Source organism: Buteo buteo, chromosome 5 (assembly GCF_964188355.1).
Source record: "Buteo buteo chromosome 5, bButBut1.hap1.1, whole genome shotgun sequence".
NCBI lineage: Eukaryota > Metazoa > Chordata > Aves > Accipitriformes > Accipitridae > Buteo > Buteo buteo.
In genome coordinates, this window is record NC_134175.1 from 10,951,142 (window position 1) to 10,968,823 (window position 17,682).

Sequence of the window (17,682 nt, forward strand, 5' to 3'; positions counted from 1 at the left end):
GCCTGCTGCCTGCCTGCTAACCTGCTAACAGCCTCCCTGCCTGCTGCCTGCCTGCTAACAGCCTCCCTGCCTGCCTCCCTGCTGCCTCCCTGCCTGCCTGCTGCCTGCCTGCTAACAAACAGCCTCCCTGCCTGTTAACAGCCTCCCTGCCTGCCTGCCTGCCTGCTAACAAACAGCCTCCCTGCCTGCTAACAGCCTCCCTGCCTGCCTCCCTGCCTGCCTGCTGCCTGCCTGCTAGCAGCCTCCCTCCCTGCCTGCTGCAGGCGCGGCGGGGGCGTGACCGGCGCGACGGAGGCGTGGCCGAGGGAGGGTAGCCCCGCCCCTCGTAGTCGCCCCGCCCCCTCGTAGCCGCCCCCGCCCGGGCTACTGCTCCCCCCTCTCCGCCCGATGCCGTGACGTCATCTTTCCGCGCCCGCCCCGCCCCCCTTCCGTCGCGGCGGGGGACGGCCGCGTCTCCTCGGCGCCGCCATGTCCTTGTGGCTGGCCAAGCTGGGCCCGGCCGCCGCCGCCGCCGCCCGGGGCCGCCTGGGGAGCGCCGTCGTGCCGGCGGTGAGCGGGGCCGGGGTAGGGGGAGGTCCCTGCGGCTAGCTGCCGTTCCCCTGGCTGCGACGGCCGCCCCTCAGCGCGGCCGGGCGGGCTCACCTTGGGGTGCCCGGGCCGCTCCGGCCTCCCCGCGGGGCCGGCGGGCGGGTGGGCTGGGCTGGTAGCGCCCTCTCCCCTACCGTGAGGAGCGGGGATGGGCCCCCGAACCGGCCTCCGCTGCCAGCAGCGTTCCTGTGCTCGGGGTGGGGGGGGCCGTGTCTGCGGGGAGCGTTGGGGATGGCCCTGCGGCGGGGGTTTGAGGCTTGGGCTGCTCCTTAGAAGGGGACGTTCCCAGTGAGCGAATGGAGGGGCTTTGGGGAGGGGGCGAGATTTAAGATAGAGAGAGGCACAAATATCTGAGACCAGGGTGCGATGACCCAGTGACCTTCAGCTTGTGAATGTGATCTTTGGCGGTGCAAGCAGAAGAATGTGAAATAAAAATAAAACCTCACGTGTGTAAGTGAGGTCACTACATCCCTCAAAATAAGACTTATTCAGTTTTTACCAAGGTCTCTTGAGCGGCTTAGCTGAGCAGGGCTGAGTAAAGTACTGCCTTCAGCTTTACAGGCCAGGTGGTTATTTCTTTCCACCTTTGTCCAGGAACTGTGTTGTGCAGAAATGAAGCTGTAGCTGTCTCCTGAGAGACTGGGAGAGGGTTTAATTTTAATATTTACCCAACAACAAACAAACAAAAATGCAAGCAAAAGCCTGCTGTAGGATCTCCCTTGGGAACACATGTCATGTCATGTGTCTGTGGTTCTCAGTAAGTCTAGGAAGTTTTAGTCATTGTGTAGGTTCAGAGCAGAGTTCTGGCAGAGCAGTCCCGCTTCAGGGTTTAAATGCGCTGAAGACTGTTTCGTGGTTTCTGTCTTCTCAGCCTTGCGTTTCATAAACAGCTTCTCAGCCTAAATACCGCTTCAGTTGCTAAGCTGAAATGGCAGCGCTAACTTTATTGTATGAAAATTCCTTGTATTAGATGTGTGAGTGTGTATCCTCCTGCATGTGCAGAAGGTCTGAAAAAGCTGCACTTTGAGCATGCCTAGTTCAGCTAAGAAAACTAAAATACACTAATTTTGTTTTCTTTCAGGCAAGGATTCATATCAGCCCTAAGCAGAATTTGCAGTATGGTTGGCTGGCTTACATGTTGGGAGACAGAGCTACAAAAAAGTTCACTGAATACAGCAAAATCTTTACAGTGGAGGGAAACTTATCTTCTGGGAAGGGCAAGCTTGCACAACAAATAGCAGAAAAACTAGGTACATCTTGTTTTATATATTTCTCTAACAGTTAATAGAATTTAACAGTGGAATTGTCATTCTTGTGTAAAGAAAGTCAGTTCACCAAACCAGCAATTCTTGACTAGCAAATTATTAGTTTGGCAATGCCACAGTTAATGTGGAGGGCTTATAGATAAGGGGAGAATAAAACATTGGTGAGGCTTGAGATGAGGACAGGATGTTTGTCAGATCTGTGGATACTTGTGTAGGTATGATTAGTTGTGAATGACATTTCAGTTCTAATGAAGTCACTTTGCTCACTGAGCTCCTAGCTCTGGTGGAGTCACTGAGCACCCTGAGAGGTAGCATTTTCTGCATGGGTGTATGCAGTGCATCAAGGTGATTAGAGGATTGTTGGCAAAAAGATTCTACTTAGAATGATAGCTCAGCTCTCACTCAGGAGGTAAAAGGTGGCAATACTTCAAATTAGGGTTCATCTGCCCTTTGTGATGTGATTGACCAAAGGATTTTGTGTTGTTTTCAAGAGCTGTTTGAAGTACAGCTATATATTTAATGACCTGAATAGATGTTTACTGTAAATGAACAAAACTTACTATTTGGATTGGTGCTCTGTTGTGGGTTTCTTTTTTGTCAGGAATGAAATATTTCCCGGAAGCAGACATCCATTACCTAGACAGAATCACTGGAGACGGAACGTTGCTGCATGAGAAATTTAATGGTTTCTGTAACCTAGAGAGGTTTTACAATGATCCAAAATGCCCTGATGGACACTCTTACCGACTGCAGGCTTGGCTGTTTGGTAATCGTGTTTTACAGTATGCTGATGCATTGGAGCATCTGCTGACCACAGGTTAGCTTTCACAGTAAATAAATTTCACTTCTAAATTAACTTCCAAGTGTAAGTTGTGAATAAGCTGTTTTGAAGTGCTTTGCTAGTATCTGCATTTTAAAATGAATGGCTTAATATTGTTAAGCTTTTTATATTCCGACCCACCCCCTCTTAGTGAGTACAGGTTAACAGCCCATTTAGAAAACTACCTTGCACATTTTCTGTTAGAGTAGTATCTTATATCGTTTCTAGCAAAGGAAATAAGTACCAGTTACTGATTTTGTTAATTTTAATTTGGCAATCCCTGATGATTATTTTCAAGAAGATGTTTAAACATACCAGGATAGCTGTGAGTTGTACAGCCTTTTAAAAATTCTGCCTAGACTTAGTTCCTGATGGTGTCTTTTGTTCAGTCTTTTTGATTTCATTAAATACTGTGGTGTGGTGGTATTGTTACAATTTGAGTGTCTTCTGGTGAGAAAAGACTTCCTGTACCAACACTGATTTACCTGTTGCTTGTGCTTTAATAAATGTTTTCCAAAAAAGATGAAAAGATGTGAATGCCAGAAAGTTTCAGACACATATGTAAATGTACTCCTTAAATACAGTAGTACTTAGCTACTGTAGTGGTAGGCACAGTAGGAGAATATATGGGCGAGACAGGCATGTTCAGCATACACATGCAGTACGTTTGCGTGAGCCAAAACCTTGCTTTTTTATTTAAAATTCCTAGAAAAGCATTTGGAAAACTGACTGTAAGAGCAGTACTGTCATTAATTTTAAATGTTGCTGCCAGCAGTCTCTTTGAGCCTTGCTGACTGGAACCTACTTTCAATTGCAGGACAAGGTGTGGTGATGGAGCGCTCTCCCTACAGCGACTTCGTGTTTCTGGATGCAATGTTTAATCAAGGCTATATCCACAAGCGATGTAAGTTGCTTGCATGCAAAAGGAATTTATTTTCCCATAATCTGTCGGAAGTGTGGTAGTTTAGTTTTCAAAAAAGAAACTAAAATGCCTGCTTGGAAGATGGGCTCCTTTGAATATTCAGAGTTGTTCATAAGGTGCTTAGCACCTTGCTGTTCCATGCATCACGGACCAACCTCAAGCCATGAGACTTTCAGTTTTTCTTCAAGGCTTTGGTTCTGCTTATATGTTAAAGAACATGTATTCTGTGTATTGCTTGTGTCCTGTCAGCCAGACTTCCTGTAGTTCCCTGGAAATGTGGGTGAGCATGCTGATGAGGACTAGAGGTACCTCAGGCAGACCTTGATCTTGCAGCATTAGGTGGGAGGTAAATAATGGGTCAACAAGGTTTGGCCTACTTGTCTTAAATGGCCAGCTCCCTTCTGAATCTCAAAAGAACACCAATGTTGCTCTTGTCTTCAAAAAGGGCAAGGAGGAGGATCCAGGGAGCTACAGGCCAGTCAGCCTCAGCTTGATCTGCAGAAAGGTGATGGAGTAAATCCTCCTTGAAGCCATTTCCAAACATGGAGAATGTGAAGGTGATGGAGAATAGTCATCATGAAAGGGAAATCATGCTTAAACACCTGATAGTCAGCTCCTTGTAGAAGGCTAGCTCAGTGGATGAGGGGAGTGCAATGGCTATTGTTTATCTTGACTTAAGCAAGGCTTTCAATACCTGTCTCATAACCTCCTTGCTGACAAACTGATGAAGTATGGGCTAAATATATGGGTAGTGATGTGGATTGAAAACCGCTGGTCTCAAAGGGTTGTGGTAAGTCGTGCGAAGTCCAACTGGAAGCTAATCACTAATGTTGTATCCCAGGGGAGGACACTGGGGCCAAACCAGGTTTAAAGTGGGTTTAAAACATGTGTGACAGGACACAGTGGAGCCTCAGCAGATTTGCAGGTGATGCAAAATTGAGAGGGGAGTGGTTGACACACCGTATGTTTTTGGTGCTGTTCAGAGGAACCTGGGCAGGCTGGAGAAGTGGTTGGATGTTAACCTCATGAAGTTCTACAAAAGGGAATTTTGCACCTGGGAAGGAATAACTGCAGGCTTGCCATATATACTGGGAGCCAACTGTCTAGAAAGTTATGCAGAGGAGGACCTGGGGGTCCTGATGGACACGAAGTGGAATGTGAGCCAACAATGTGCCCTTGCACCAAAGGATGCCATCGGGATGCTGCATGAAGAGTGTTGTCAGCAGGTCAAGGGAGGTGATCGCCAAATCTGGAGTGTTGTGCCCATTTCTGGGCTACCAGTTGAAAAAAAAGTGTCAACTTACTGGAGCAAGTCTAGCAAAGGTCACTAAGAAACTAGAGCATCCGGTGTATGAGTTGAAGCTGAGAGAGCTGGGATGTTTTTGGTCTTGAGAAGAAAAGGCTCAGGGGGATGTGTGTAAATACCTGATGGTATTTATGTGTATAAATATTTGATGGGTAGGAGTATTGGATGGAACCAGTCTTTTCTCAGTGGCACCTAGTGAGAGGACAAAAGGCAAAGGGCACAGACTGAAATACAAGGAGTTCCGTTTATAAGAAAAAACATTTTCTGCTGTGAAGGTAGTCAAACCCTGCAGCAGGTTGCCTGGGTAGGCTGTGGAATCTCTGTCCTGGAGATACTCAGAACCCTGTGGGACCCAGTCCTGAGCCATCTGCTCTGGTTGATCCCGCTCTGAGCAGAGTGGTTGAACCAGCTGATCTGTAGATGTTCCAGCCTCAGTCATTCTGTGGTTCAGGGTTATGGGTACCGAGCTCTTGAGCAGCACAGTGTTTCTGTGCTGGTGCCTTGTGGGCAGGCTTGTAGAGTCTCCATCCCTGGGCTAGGAATGGAGCGGTTCTGTGGCACATGTAGCAGACCAGCCACAGCCCAAACATGCAAACTTAAAGCTGCATGAAAGTTTGAAAGTCTGGAGAAAATAGCTGTAAATCCCAGTCATCAGCTGACCCCTACATAAATTACTATTGAAACTCCTGTTTCTGCCTGTTCTTAGCAAATCTGGCATTTTGGCTACTCCTGAGGTGAAGGTAATTGTTTCCCTGACTGCCTTGGGTTTCTGCTGCCTTGTTTGATTTGGCTTAGGTTTAGGAGCTGTGTATTTGTTTTTTAAGACCCGTAAGTTGCAACTTCTTGCTGAATGAGTTTGAGAGCTGGTTATAATGAACTGTGTCTTAACTGCTCTGTGCTGGGGAGGCAAGCAAAGCCCAGCAACCACAGTTTATAGTTAATATAAAATTCCGACAACAAATAATGGATTGTACTGAAATCCTTAAACAGCTAACATCTTGATTAGAGGTACTGCTGACTGCTGCTTACTGTGCTGCCAAGCACAGTAGGCTTTAAATTTTTCACAAACCATTTGAATTTGAAAGCCTGGCACTACATTTCTGGCTAAGCTGGTGAGTCTTACTGAGGACAGCTTGCACTTCAGCCAGATCAAATGGAGCTTGTGCTATTCATGCTACTTAAATGTTGAATAGATGCTTTCCCTGAACCTGCATGGCTTCCTAATCACAAGCTATGAACCCCCAAATTCTTTAGGAATTTGACTGATGTGGTAGAAAAACCCAGTTGCACGGAACTGTCCAACTCCCCTCAGATACATTTTTCTGCATGGAAAGGTGAGGTCCTCCAGTCCTATCCTCTGAAGCGGAGTCTGGTTGTTGTGTTTTTGGAGAGGTCTGCTGTTGCTTGTGTAGAGCACAGAGCTCTTGAGTAACAGTAGTGCAGAGTATGCCTCCAGTACAGGTGAGGGAGGGACACTGCTGGGTTGGTGACCTCTTAAAGTACTTGCTTCACCACAGCATGATTTTGTGTATGCATCGGAGAGCAAGGCAAATGCCTGCCTGATCCTTGGGTTTCCTCCCATGGTGGGAAGTGGAGTACTTCTTGCAAAGTCCTCTTGAAGCATGTGACTTTTTTTTCCGTTACAACCTTTGCCACACTATCATCTTTGTGATAGGACAGGGCCACTTATTTCGTGTATGAGGCTGTGGCAGAAGGCAGCCCCAGCCAGTGGTCACCTCAGGTGACCTGAGTGCTGCAGTCTCTCCATGATGTTTCGAGGGTCTGTCTCTAAACAACAGAGGAAAAACCTAGGTTTCTCTAAACTTAAGTCAGAAATAAATCCCCCCTTTGATATAACTGATATTAGATTCTTACATCTCAGTGCTTGTAGCTTCTTAGTTTAATTGTGTTTTACTTTCTGTTTCTGGAAGATTTTTTATTCTAAAAACTTCCTGAATCCTATTTGAGGAAAAGCCTACCCTAAACTTGCTAAACCAGCCAAGAAGAGACTACAAATATAAAGGTGGGGGATGTGGTTTATTTGCAAATAGAATGTGTTTAGCAAATGCAGGAAAAAACACTCAAGAAATGATTGCAGATTCATTACCCCAATTTTAATGCTGTTCCTATTACACTTGTCCTCATTTGGAATGTGTGTATGTGTTCAGCTGGGCTGCCTTTAGCTCTCCAGTGTGCTTGGTTTTGTTTTTATACAGGCCTTGATCACTACAAGGAGATCAAAGACATCAGCATTTGTGAATTCCTGCCACCTCACTTGGTCATTTATATAGATGTACCCGTCCCAGAGGTGCAGAAGAGGATTCAAGAGAAAGGAGAGGTAATTTTCTCTCTTGCCACTGTTACTACCTATTAATGTCTCTTGTAGTTATGCACTTATGTGTGATTTCCATGGGGTTTGGTGCAAAATTCTGCTTCAGAAAAGCTTCCTGTCCTCTTAGGTATAAGAACTGTGTTGGTGATGACTGGGTATTCTGGTGTGCTTGATTTAAAAAAAAAAAACAAAAAAAAACAAAAAAACCACCTTTTTTTTTTTTACTGCATCAGCATGCTGTCTATTTCTGTAACGAGAAGTTCTATAAAATTCACCTGCTCTTAAAAACCAGCCTTTGTAGCTGCCATTTCAGGAGTCATGCCCAGGTAATACGCTTCTTGCAATATACTCCAAGATTATCTGTACTTCCTCAGTGCCACAAGCTCCAGCTGTGGTCCCTGTCTCCAGCTTTCCCAGCTGACTGCTTTTTCAGACATGTGGTGATGTTAGCGTGGGTCAGTTGTGATCAGCAAGTTTAGTTAACTTTCTGAAATTAGGAGAACTACTGCTTGGTGCTTTTGTGTTAACACAGCGTAACCACCAACTTTAAACTTAAAACTGATTTTGTATAGGTATTCCATGACATATAAAATCCATGGAGCTTTCTGGCTAATGTTGCATAAAGTTGATAAGAAATACAGTTGCTTCTCGTCACTAGTGCAACTTCAATCTAGTCTGAGGTCATGCTATGTGACCCTTACCTATTGTTGATCTTTGACAGTTGTGGGACATTCTCACTTTTGCTTTCAAAACGTTTTCTTTGAGGGTGGCATAGTTCTTGCTTCAAGATGTCTTTTTTGAAGTCATAGTATTGGATGGAGACTACTGTTAAAAGAAAATTAACTTGGTCTGTAGCATTGTCTTCAAATTACCTTTCTCATTATATCAACATATTGGATTACTGGGTTATTGAAATAATCTTGGATCAGAAAAGCTGTAGAGTTTTTTTTATATAATGACTAATCTAAATAAGGTTTTTGGTTTGAGTTCTTCCCCCTCCTGTGATATTTGGACATGTGTTTGTAACTGTTCTCAGATGTGTTACGAGGATTAAATGGTGTTTACCTGGTACCTTGTTCAAAGGCTGAGGGAAATTGTAGTCAAGTGAAGTATCTAACTGTGGAAAGCCTGACAGATTCAAAGAAAACTTGGATTTATTACTAAAAAATTCTCAGGTCTCTTAAATGCTTGGCGATGCTTGCTTCTTGGAGCATGTATGTGTATGTTAGTGTGCTAGGGTGAGCTAGCAGCATTTCGTTTTGCAGTTTCCTGCTCATTTAAGAGGGAGAATGATGATTGCCAAAGGGGAGTGACTTCAGAGCTGTAAATGGAAGGCTGCCCTTGCTGCTTCGTGATCTCTGTGGCCTGGCTTGCTTAGTCTACTGGTCAAGTGACTCTCCCCTTCTGCCCTCCAGCAGTTTAGGCCATGACTGAACGTGCCTCTGCGCTTCAACGAACAAGATACTTTTGTATAGGAAAACCATAGCTTTTTTGTTTTAGCAATTTCAGTGACAGAATTAGAAGCTTCTTAATGTATTGTGGGAACCTGTGAGTTCTTTGCCCTTGTGAGCATAAAGGTCCATGGCATTTTTGAGACGTAGCAGAAATTGCTGCTGTAACTGGTAACTTCCCTGGGGCAGTGGCACTGCTGAACGCTAGTGCTTGTTTGGGGATGGTATTTTTGGAAATTCTGCCTTCCTGGTGCATGTAGTGTTTGATTGGTACTCAGCATGCTGTTGTTGCAGGGCACTGGAAAAAGAAAAGCCCTCCAGTGAGCCCAACTAGCAGAGACATAGATCCTTCCAACATAATGGGCATCTTGGATGAACATTTCAAGCAGGAAATGTAATTTAATTTTAGAATTGAAGGAACACTTGGTAGATTGGAGAAATGCATGGCATTTTGCAAATCTGGCATTAAAGTACACCGTGTGGCAGATGCTGCTGGTGGCGAACTGTGTAACAGCGGGTATAATAGCCATGAAATCTCAAAGATTTTTGGAGTGGGTGGTCGCTTGTGCACGTGTCTGAAACTGGAGAAGTGGGTGCACATTGGCCTTGTCATTGAAAGGCAGACTTGGACAATCTGTTCTATGATTATCCTTTTTTTAGATGATTATATGTAACTTGAATATGCAGGTAGCTAGGATTAATCAGTCCTTGGAAAGTTAAACTTTTTGAGACTGTTGATGTACATTCTTCTGTTGAATCTGCTTTTCCCTTTCTTTCTAGATTCACTAGCATATCAGAAGAATCTTACTCATATGGCTAATTATTAAACAATGGACATAATAGTACATGGTAAAGCAGTGATTAATGCAGACTTGTTCCTTGGGGTACTCTAGATATTTAGTGCCACATAAGAAATTCTAAACATTCCAACTGTCTTAATTCTTAAAATTTTCGTTAATGTGTTTGTGGTTCACTGGATATTTGGCTGCTAATACAAGAGTGAGCTCTTGACAGATGGTATAACAGTGCCTTCTGCTTAGACTGGAATCTACGTTGGTAAGAAAAGAAAACTCATTTCACAATATTGTTTTCTGTTTGTTTCTAGCCATATGAGAAAAAGGTGTCTGCTTTGTATCTCCAGAACATTGAGGACGCTTACAAGAAAACTTTCTTACCGGAGATCAGGTTAGCAAACCAAACTGTTTTGTCTGAGTTTTTGAGTAAAAATGAGTGCAAATCTTAAAATCTCTGCCAATATAAGCAAATAAAACCATGTCATGTGAGAAATCCTCTTTGTGCTACATGGTACAATATTATGTCTTGATGAATGGGGTATTGCATCCATGGCATACTAACTACGTATACTTGTGTGTAGTTACCTCTGGCATCTGAAAAGCCTGATGTCGTGTAACAACGTCGGAAAACTAAAAACTAAGTCTTTTTAGGTGTGAGCTTTGTAAAGTAATGTTTTTTGAAGAGATTAAGAGCGGGTGAAGTGTTGTACAATAGTAAATTAACTGGATTTCATTAATTGACCTATCTAATATCATTGAATCATAGTCATTTACATTGGAAAAGACCTTTAAGATCAGGGAGTCCTGCCACAGTATGTTGCAAATAATGTTGCAAAGCTAATGAGCCCCAATCCGCACTATGGTTTTTTCATCTTGCTGTCTTGGGGCATTGCAACTTTGCTGTCATGCAGTTGGATACAGGGAAGCATAAATTTGTTCATAGTTAAGAGCACTTCAGCAGCAAAGGCGAAATCTGGTCTGTGTTTGCTCTGCAAAACAAGTTCTGTCTCCCTCTTCTGACAGTGCTCTGTGTGGTTGGTGTTGACACCTTTGTTTCTCTTTCTGTTAGCTCACAACAGTGGTTGGAGTGTTTTCTTGGAGTGATGTCCAGAATGCTATGGCTATAGCAGTGTGTGTGTGTTTGCATGACTTGAGGAGCATGTGATGCAATATAAACTTTTCTCAGGCCTTTTTGGAAAGTTTGGGATTTTTCTCTCTCAAAACCACCTTTCAGTTGCCATAGCTTTGTCTAGTTTCTTGATAGTGATGCAAAATCAGAGGAGAAAGAGGTTTTCGGGTAAGGACTTGTTCCCTCTTCTGCTTCTGTTTCTCCACCTCATGAGGCATATACCTGACAGCCTTCTGCATTGGAAAAGGCTTTGATGGACTTGTTGGTGCTGTTAAAGACTGCATTGCTACCAGCTCTGAGAGACTAAAGGTGCTCTTCTCTAGGCTCCCCTGGCTTTCTCTAACTGGGAAGCGAGAATGAGTGCACTGTAAACTTGAGATGAGTAGACTATTACAGTTTGCCAGCTTTCCCAATTCTTATAGAAGAGGTCTATCAAAAATCAAACTGTCTTAAAAATCTAAAAGCATATGAATGCAAGCAATCTTGGTCCCTCATAAACAGATAGCTTTCTGGAAGGGGAAACTCTTAAAGGTCACAGAGCCAGACCTACTTTACATAAAACGATCTAATCATGCAAGGTTCGGTGTGTGGATGAACCTGACTGTTTAAGTCAAAGTAGATCTTCAGGTATATTGTAGCCTGCTTGTTTCCTCTTGCTTTCTTGCTCCATCTCCCAAGGTCAATCAGTGTAATTGTGCTGTCAGCAATTGAACTGAATAACTTCATATTGAGCTTGTCATTCATACAGGGCAGAAGCTGATGGTGCGATGTACGGTCAGTTGCCTCCCAATGCGTCCCCCACAGGTTAGCAGCCAGCACATGGCACTCAGAAGGAAACAGGGGCTAAGGATGGAGAGGGAGGGTGGGAAGCCTTGGGACTGTCATCCCCCTGAGGGCAGAACTGTTTTGAATTTACTGGTGAGGAGAAAAATGCTGCTTGTTCTTTGGATCAAATCGAGCCCCAGAAATATACCGTGGTGTTTAGTGAGGCTAAATCCTAGACCTGGTCCTGCTGTGATTTCAACTCTTTCCCCTTTGTCTGTACATGGTCAGTACACTTGTTAAGCAAACACCCTCTGGTTGGCATCCTCATCAGCAGATGGGCTTACAATAGCTTGTCAGATCAATCTTTGTGCTCAGGTCTGAAGAAGGACGTCTCTGTCCCCTTGATGTGGGGGAGTTGTGAATGGGTGAAACTTCAGCTTTGTACATCTCTGGACCTCGCTGATGGCTTGTATATTGGATAAATATACAGAAGCTTCAACTGTCTGTTCACTGGCTTGCAGAGTGATGCAGTGAACTATATTCATGCCTGGCTATTAGTCTCTAGGCAGACTAAGATGTATTTGATTCCCTAACTCTTGAGGATGACCAAAATCTGGTTCAAACAGGCTAAAAAGAGTTGACTGTTGAACCAACTCCTGCATACTTTCCATGTTCCAGCTTATGTTTGCTTGTTCTCTTGCTTTTCTTGAAATGCAGGAGGAAAATAGTGTAGTTTGTTACTTAGCAAAATTCCTGTTATCGTGTTCCATTTAATTGGAGCAACTTGATACTGCTTGAAGTGCTATGTTTTATAGTGGATATTTGACTATGTTAAAATTGGTGCTTCCTTTCTAGTCTGACATGTTTATGATTGTCTTTTTAATGTGTCTTTTGATAGTGATTTGTGAGCCTGGTGCTGTGGCAGGTACTACGTCGTGATTTTGAACAGACCGCTTTTGGTTTTTGTTTGGTTTTTCTTTTCCTGGACTAAAGCCCTAAGATTGCTAATCTTCTCTTTCATATCCAGTACTGCTTCCACTGGGCAGCTGTTTTCTCTTAATGAAAACCCTAATAATCTGCAGAGTATCAAGTGATTTGATCTGTGTTGTTAATGCAATTGCCTCTGGCATATATGAAGTCTAACCTCTCCCTTTGATTACTGATAGCTGATATTGAAGATGTGAGTATGCATGCTACACTGTCACAGCAGCTCCCTTTGAAAGGAGGCCTTTTCTTTCTGTGGCTGAAGAGTTGTGTGAGGCTTTCTGCTTTGTTCTCAAGTTGAGAACAAACTCTTTAAGTATTTTCCCTTCTACGAGCACCAGTTGAATGGCTGACTGTAAGAACTTGGGGGTTTGTAGGAATAAAAGGCATTTTATAAATGAACTTTTTTTACCAGAGCTGTTTTGACTGACCAGTGTTAATGCAGACCAGGAACTAGTTTGGACTGCTGCAATTATAAATTATTTTGATAATGTGACTACTTTGAACAACTTAGATTGCCAACCTTAATCCTGATTAAACTTTGGAAGTGGTTGTGCTAAGCAAAAAGTCTGTAAATTCTTCTCCATGCTCTTCAGCTTTGCTATGTGTTGTTTGATATACCGTGCACATTTGGCATCCATTTTGTTTTCTCTTAAGTTTTTGTTAGCTAAAGGAAAGGTCTACCAGGGCAGCTGGAGCAGGTTTGGGAACAACTGTTACTGAGGGCAGCTCTGTGTATGTAGTAGTGAAACATATTCATATAGGAATTCCTTTTGTGGCCCAGCTCTGCAAGTGACTTTTCTATGAAGGCTGCTGTATGAATAAGAAAACAATCTTGTAACCAGTAAGCTACTACCTGTTTTAAATGTTTTTATACTTACAGATCCTGCTGTCTGCGTTGTATTGGTTTAGTTAGCTCAGTCTTAGTAAATAAGAATGAATTAATGTATTCTTCTCTTAAAAATTACTCACAGGTATCAATGTACTTGTAAAAAGGAAGGTCTGCAGAAGTTTTGGGTTAGACTGGTTGAAAATTTCACTTGGCTTCAAATAGACTGGGAAATTGTAATTGGGGCAAGTGTCCATATTAATGAAATGGAAACAAATTCATAGGTGGGATTTTTTTTTTTTTTTTTTGAACTGAAACTATGTAAATACCACAAGCCATTTGCCCTTTAAAAACAATTTTCCACCAGGAAAGCAGCAACTTACAGGTCTAATAGGAGTTCTATTGGAAGAACTCTGTAAGCATTCTAAAAAATTGCAAAGATTCTGGTTCTGTGTTTGTGCCTTTTAACTTTTATTTCTGCTTCATTTTGGAACGGGGGGAGAGGATGGGTGGAGCAGTTGTATTGGGGGAATTCAATTTTTTTCCTCTTTGCAGCGAGACGAGTGAAGTTCTGCAGTACACAGCAACTGAGGCAGAGGATGTGGAGAAGGTAAGAGTTGGCTTCATATGTTGATTTTTTTTTTTTTTTTTTAAAACTTCAAAGACTGAAATGCACAGAGAACATTGTCCTAGATAAACTTGGTTAACTACTTAATGCATTTAGTGTTTGTTGCTATGGAAAAGATCTGGGCTGGGTCTGTACTAGAATATTTTGATAAGTGAGTGTTGTTTTGTCAAAGTGGAAATCTCATCCCCCATCCCTCTTGCCAAGATACCTGGCTGGCTGAGCAAGCAAAACCCCCTTTAGGTCACATGATTATCACTAATAATTTTGTTAGTGTCTTTTGTCTGATGTAACTTATGCCAGGGGTTTACAAATTTGGTTTATTTTTCCAAGCAAATCCTGTGAGGGAGGTGGAAGCAGCATTTCCTGAGTCCCTGCTGGGCTGTACAGTGTTTGGCTGTTCAGTCAGCATCCCTGTTTGAAGTGGCCGGTGGGATGGGCAAGGCTCTGCATAGCTCAGTTTGGGAACTAATGACTAATTAACCAAGAGCTAAGTCACCCCCAGCATTCAGCTGGGACTTTACCAGTATAAGGTCTCTCTCTGTTGGCATTTGCCATTGTGCAGCTTCCTGTGATCCAGGTTGGTGCACAGGTTCCTATGTGATTAAAATAGCTGTTGTTTTCTAAAAGCTTGTTGTTTTTTGGTTATAGCAAACAGCTGGATAACCAGAGCTGTTACTCTGGGTTATTCATCTGTATTGGCTAGCATGTGGTATCTAAACTGCAGTTTTTTCTCCAAATGGTTTTGCCAGACACGTTAGCCCTGGACCAAGCCAGATAAATTGCCTTCTCATTGCTAGAAATAAGCCATCTTTTATCCTGTGACAGGATTAAGGTGAGATCACTGCTTCCTCCTACTCCACTGTGTTATTTTTTGGAGTAGGTATAATGTATTTGCCTTATTTCAGCAAACATTCTTGCTCATGGAGGGCTACTAGTGGGATAACAGAAGTCTTCTGCTTCCACGTTGTTAAATTTTCTCTGTAGCTGCTGTCCCCAGCTGAGAAGAGCAACAAGCGTTTTGTAATTCTGGACAGGTTTTTAGTGGGCCCATTTCAGTTCTAGGGATGAAAGTTACACAGTGAATCCCTCAAAGCTCACTTGAATTCTGTGATAGCAATAAGGATCTCAGCTGCACTATATCTTTTCAGATATGTCTTACTGATTTTAATATTTTCATCCTCTGTGTTTCTTGTTTGAAAGCTCTGATAATCCTTCTAGAGGCTGCTTAACGCTCTCCTTTCCTCTGTTGGAGGGGAAAAGAAATATGAGGCTGGTTATATTGTTTTTTGCTTTAGGAAATAGGTCCAGACCTTTGCACAGCAGTTATGTGATTAATTCCTAAATCAGCTGGGAACAGAGAAGTGGCAGGTTGATTACTCTGAGATGGAAAACATACTAGTTTGGGAAGGGGATAAGGTTGGGAAGGTGTAACAGGCTTTCCCAAATCAGATGCAAAAGGCAAACAACATTTGCTTTAGTACACCAGCACATGTCCACCCACCTGCGCTATGTATGACATTCAGCAGGTAGCAGGCCATCTTACTGCAGAGGTTTGTGTGTAGTTTTGTGGGGGCACTTCCAGCTTGCCATGGGACGTGTCTTAGAGGCTTTCCTAGCTAAGCCTCCAAGTCAATGCTTAACTAAAGATCCTTAAGCCCAACTTTGGCATTCCTAGCAAGGGAGGTTTCTGGCTGCTTACTGCCTTTGTGGAGTTCTTAAATTAAAAAAATAAATAAATAATAAAAAACCAACAACAAAAAACATTTCTAAGTGTTGCAGGAGGTAGCCTGTTAGTGCTGTGCTCAGTTACTGATGGACTGGGTTTGACTGGGATCAAGTTAATTTTCTTTGCAAGAGCCCATATGGTGCTGTGCTTTAGGTCTGACCAAAACAGTGTTAATAATGCACTGGTATTTTAGCTATTGCTGAGCAGTGCTTGCATGGTGTCAAGACTGTCTGTTTCTCACTCTGCCCCCTGTGATTAGGCTAGGGGCGTGCAGAGGTTTTGGAGGGGAAACAGCTGGGACACCTGACCAAAGGGATATTCCACACCATGTAATGTCATGGTTAACAATAAAACTGGGAGGAGTTTTTTTCCAAAAAACCTGAGAGCAATCCTGGGAGCAAGGATCTCCTGGATCTTTGAGCTTGGTTCCTGCTGCTGGATTTGGTGATGAATCTGTTTCAGTTGGAAGTCTGCAGTAAACTCTCCTCTCTCAAGCCCGACTTTGTTTGGAGGAACAAAGTGTAGATTCTAGTTGGCATCGTGTGTGACGATAGCCTGCACCTAATATCCTCGTGTTCCCACGCAAAAGCTTTGTGAAGCAGAAAATACTGATAAGGACTTCCCTGGTCCTAAAAATTTAACCCCTGTTAGCAGCATTGCTGTGCATTTCTAAGCCTTTTAGTTCCCTTTGTGAGAATATGGTTGTGTGCTACATTTTGAGTCCTGCCCTGTTGTAGCTGGGTTTCTGGACACTCATGCACTTTATAAGAAGTTATCATTACTAACCAGTAGACTTGTCATGCAGTTTGAGTTTATACCCACAGAAAGGGCTAGTGGCTTCAGTGTGACAGCAGGTAAATATAAGTTCACTGTGAAATCACTTCAGTGAGGCAACTGCTTGCATTTGGAGTACTGCAAAATTTCTAAAATCTCTGAAAATGAGATGTTTTTGGAAACTTCAAAAAACACAAAGGCCTTTCCCTTTGATCTGAGATCAACAGTATTCATTCAGGTAGCTACCTTCAACCTTTACCAGCTGACAATTCTGACATGAATTTGTCTGTATCATTTTCAAGAAGGGAAAAAATGACTGAAGAGGGTAAACCTTCACATTTTGTCTTAGTCCTGAAGTTACTGTTTCCAGATAGCTCTTGAATCTTTGAGGTTTCGGTCTTGTGAAGTACCCCTGTGAAAAAGCGAGAGTGCAGCTTCATTGTTCTTACGTGCATAAAAAAATAAAGTATTGGTTTACTGCTAGCAGGGTAGGGGTGCCCTTGCTTCTGGGGTAGGTAAGGCATATAGCAGCTGGAAGGCATTCCTTGTCAAAGTTCACACGCCTGCAGCCACAGTGAAGGTTCAGCTTTGCAGTGAGGAGCAACTTCTGTGGCAAGAAGGATCAGCATCCCAGGAATAATATGTTCTCTGACATATTTTTAGGTTTTGGGTTTGGTTTTTTTTTTTGAAGGACAAAAATAATGAAAAGGGAAGAAGCTGAAATGAACAAAAAACCAAGGTCAGAGTGTGGGTGAGAACATAGAGCAATTATAGTTAGTTTTTTTCCAGATAACATAAAAGAAAGGATAAGATTTGAGAACCATGGTGTTTCAATCAAGAAGGTAGCTCCAGATGTTTGGTAGAAGAAATAAGAGAAAGTTGGGAGGGGGGGTTATTTGCTTGTTTTCTCCCCTTCGTTCTCTCTGATCATGTCTTGAAGTGGTCAGAATAAAGCAGTTTGTTTCCTCCCTAGATTTTTTTTTTGTAGTAAACCCCATTGCTAGAGATTTTATTTTAATCTTTTAAATCGGGGTTTAAAGTCAGTCTAAAGCTCTTATTGCTCAAGTAAAGAGTCTACCACGCTCAGCAATCTTGGGTCATCACTGTACATAAGGTCATCAGTATGCACTGATGTAGTTCTTAATTTGGTTGGACAAATCTGGACTAGAGGAAGATTATTATTTTGAAGTCAAGGTACAAGATGGTATCATTTTCATTGTGAGATGTTAGCTATAGAGATTGGTACTCTTTCCACTTCAAAGGATAATGTTGGTTTTTTTCCCCTTCTGTTCAGATTTATGTTGCCTTTGGAATGAAATAGTTGAAATTTGGCAATACATGTTGGCAGGAGGGATTTGGCTTTGGCTTG

General features: G+C 42.9%; 1 protein-coding gene across 1 annotated transcript in view; it reads left to right on the top strand.

The window, feature by feature from the left end:
- Positions 1 to 396: 396 nt before the first annotated feature.
- NDUFA10 (NADH:ubiquinone oxidoreductase subunit A10) overlaps positions 397 to 17,682 on the top strand; it is a 43,275-nt gene continuing 25,989 nt past the window's right edge. Inside the window, exons 1-7 of the mRNA XM_075027769.1 lie at positions 397 to 549; positions 1,670 to 1,838; positions 2,455 to 2,670; positions 3,491 to 3,577; positions 7,118 to 7,239; positions 9,790 to 9,869; positions 13,741 to 13,795. Of these exons, the coding sequence (XP_074883870.1) occupies positions 469 to 549; positions 1,670 to 1,838; positions 2,455 to 2,670; positions 3,491 to 3,577; positions 7,118 to 7,239; positions 9,790 to 9,869; positions 13,741 to 13,795 (810 nt within the window). The 5' untranslated portion in view covers positions 397 to 468. The remainder of the gene's footprint in view (positions 550 to 1,669; positions 1,839 to 2,454; positions 2,671 to 3,490; positions 3,578 to 7,117; positions 7,240 to 9,789; positions 9,870 to 13,740; positions 13,796 to 17,682) is intronic.